The following is a 2,923-nucleotide window of genomic DNA, read 5'->3' as shown; positions in this document are numbered from 1 at the left end:
CAAGTTAATCTTAGAGAATATCGCAACTCCTCTCAACTGGTCCATCAAATCATCGATCCTTGGAAGTGAAAATTGTTCTTGATCGTCACCTTGTTCAACTGTTAGTAGTCTACACACATTCTCATGCTGCCATCCTTCTTTTTCACCAAGAGCACTGGTGCTCTCCAAGGTGATACACTCAGCCTTACGAACCGTTTTTGCAACAAGTCTTCCACCTGCTTCTTGACCTCCATCAACTCCACAAGTGACATCCTATAAGGTGTCACAGAAATCGGGCTTGCTCCCAGAATGAGGTCGATGGAAAACTCTATCTCTTTCTCAGGTGGTAACTTAGAAACATCATTAGGGAAAACTTCCAAGAAGTCCCTCACCATCGGGATATACTCTGGCTCTACCACGCTTTCGGCCTCTATTGAGAACATAATCATAAAGGCCTTGGCATTCACTGTGTTTTCCATGCATCATGACTTAACAGCCTCAGAACTTCTGACATCGATGCACCAAAGATCAGTGTCTTCTCTCTACAATCCAGTAGCACATGGTTGGCAGCAAGCCAATCCATTCCTAAGATTATGTCTAGTTGAGAAAGAGGCAAATAGATCAAGTCCACCTCAAACTCCCTACCATGCACCATTATAGAGCATCCCAAGCACACCCACGACGTCACAACTAGCTTACGTGGCAAATCAGTCACATGCAGACTCAGACTCTTCACACAGTCCACAGAAACAAAAGAGTACGTAACACCCGAGTCAAACAACACATCTAGCAATCTGCCCTTAATTATACATTTATCTCAGATCAGTTCCTCAGATTGCGAAGCCTCCACTCCACTCATGGCAAAGACTCTATCTGGAATGCTCAGCTTTGGCCCTGTACTCAGCCCTATGCTCCCTCTGGATTCTGACCTCTGAGCTGTACTTGAACTGCTACTCCTCTTGGTGGCCCAACACACATTAGCAATGTGCCCTAATTTCCCACAGTTACTGCAGCATATCTTTGGCTGTGGGCAGTCTCTCACCATGTGTGGCCCTCCACACCTAAAGCACTTGATTAGTCCTCTGAAAGAGCCTGATTCTGAGCCACTCCCACTACTTTTCTCTTGTGATGAGCTCCCTCTAAACTGAGAATTACTCGAGCCTGAGTATGGCCCCTTGGAGAATCTAAAGGGTCTTCTATCTTGCCTCACTGGACCGGCTCCCCTAGTATCCACTGACTTGTCCCTCGAGTTAGCTTCAAAGATTCTACTTTTGCTCACCAGAATGGGCAAGTCTGTCAGCTGGAACACACTGACTACAGCTCAGATGTCTGGCCTTAGCCTGTGCTCAAACTGAGCACACAAGTCCTCCTCACTATCCTCATGTTGGTAGTGAGCCCAGTACTTCATCAACTCTTGAAATTTTGTTGCATATTTCCTCACTGTCATGTTTCCTTGCTTCAACTCAAGAAATTTACGGGCCTTCTGCTTCCTCAAATCCTGGGGAAAGTAGTTCCCTAGGAAGATCACCTTAAAGGTCTCCCATTGAATGTAGCCACCTTCTTGTGGCAATGTCTGATCGACAAATCTCCACTAGTCTTTCGCCTCCCCACATAGCAGGTAGGTGGCACAGTTCACCTTGTGTTCCTCACGGCACCTCATCGCATTGAAGACTTTCTCTGCATTAGCCAACCACCTTTGGGCTCCCTCAAGGTTGAATCCTCCCTCAAACTTTGGAGGATCGTGCCTAGTGAAGGCAGACAACCCTCGGTATTCGGCCGACTCTCCACCCTGGTTATGCACCAAGGTCTCTGGAATTTGAGCCATGCGCTCCATGAGGTCATTAGTATCTCTAACCCTTTTACCTCTACCAGCCATGTTTAATCTAAGCTATAAGGATTCAGCAAACCACAATTCAAACCATCAGGTTAATGACAACATTTATAATTCAGGTAAGCAAAACAAATCAACACTCAACTTGGTCGCTTTAGCCCGTTACCCCAGTCCAGTTTGAATGAACTGCTCTGATACCAAAATTGTAACACCTTTGTTTAATTTCCAAGTAATAATTTTGCATAATGGGAGTAATAAGACTTTCATTTAGATTAAAATCATCCCATCAGAGTTTCATAAAACAGTTCAAAATAATAAAAGATTACAAATTTATATCAAAGACTGCTACAGGACTAATTCAGTTACATCATAGTTTCAAAATACAATCTAAGTCCTATAGCAGTTCATCCCTCCTTCACTGAGTCCGGTACTGATTGTCTTGGTCACCTGAAAAATAAATGGAAGGATGAGTACTCTACACTATCTAACACACATAAACATAAAGACTCACCTCAGATACTACACATTTACTAACATAGTTAAATCATGCATTTACAAGACAAACATGTCAATCTCAGTCACAATCATCATTCATCATTTATTCAAATTCAAAACAGAACTGATACACTCGCTGCACCAACATTTCACACATGTGTGCTTACCGCACCTAGCCACGCTCACTATGGCACTGTGATCACAGTTTCACACAATGAATGGTCGTTGGTTACCCCTGCCTCACAGATATTGCGTGGGCAGTCACAGGTCCTCAGCAAAGGTAGTGGTCAGAGGTCTAGTTTGGAGGAGAGTGTGTGGCCCATGGTGCACTTACGCTCACTGTTGGTGTCACCACCAGTCTCTCTTCCCCAAGGTATTTCTATCATCCCCATCTTCCACACCTCCAATATATCGCTGAACCATCCATAACATCATTACAACGACGTTCAACATGCCTCATTCACACACATTTTTAATTACACACAATATTCATATTCGCATACGACATACATTCCTACATTTATTCACATTACACAACACGTAGGTCCACATTCATTTTTAACACACAACACAAGTGCCCATATTCCATTACACATCATTTTTTACACATTCACATTT

General features: G+C 43.6%; 1 protein-coding gene across 1 annotated transcript; it reads right to left on the bottom strand.

The window, feature by feature from the left end:
- Positions 1-796: 796 nt before the first annotated feature.
- On the bottom strand, positions 797-1,855 carry LOC113865254. Its single transcript, XM_027499688.1, has 3 exons — positions 1,616-1,855; positions 1,354-1,477; positions 797-1,272 (listed from the first exon to the last, which is right to left on the bottom strand). Exons 1-3 carry the CDS (start codon positions 1,853-1,855, stop codon positions 797-799), a joined length of 840 nt encoding a protein of 279 aa, XP_027355489.1.
- Between the last annotated feature and the right edge of the window lie 1,068 nt (positions 1,856-2,923).

The sequence above is a fragment of the Abrus precatorius genome, unplaced genomic scaffold, assembly GCF_003935025.1.
Source record: "Abrus precatorius isolate BTA unplaced genomic scaffold, Abrus_2018 Scaffold4, whole genome shotgun sequence".
Classification (NCBI taxonomy): Eukaryota; Viridiplantae; Streptophyta; class Magnoliopsida; order Fabales; family Fabaceae; genus Abrus; species Abrus precatorius.
Note: the sequence above shows the minus strand (reverse complement) of the source record. Positions and strands in the feature narration are given on the sequence as shown.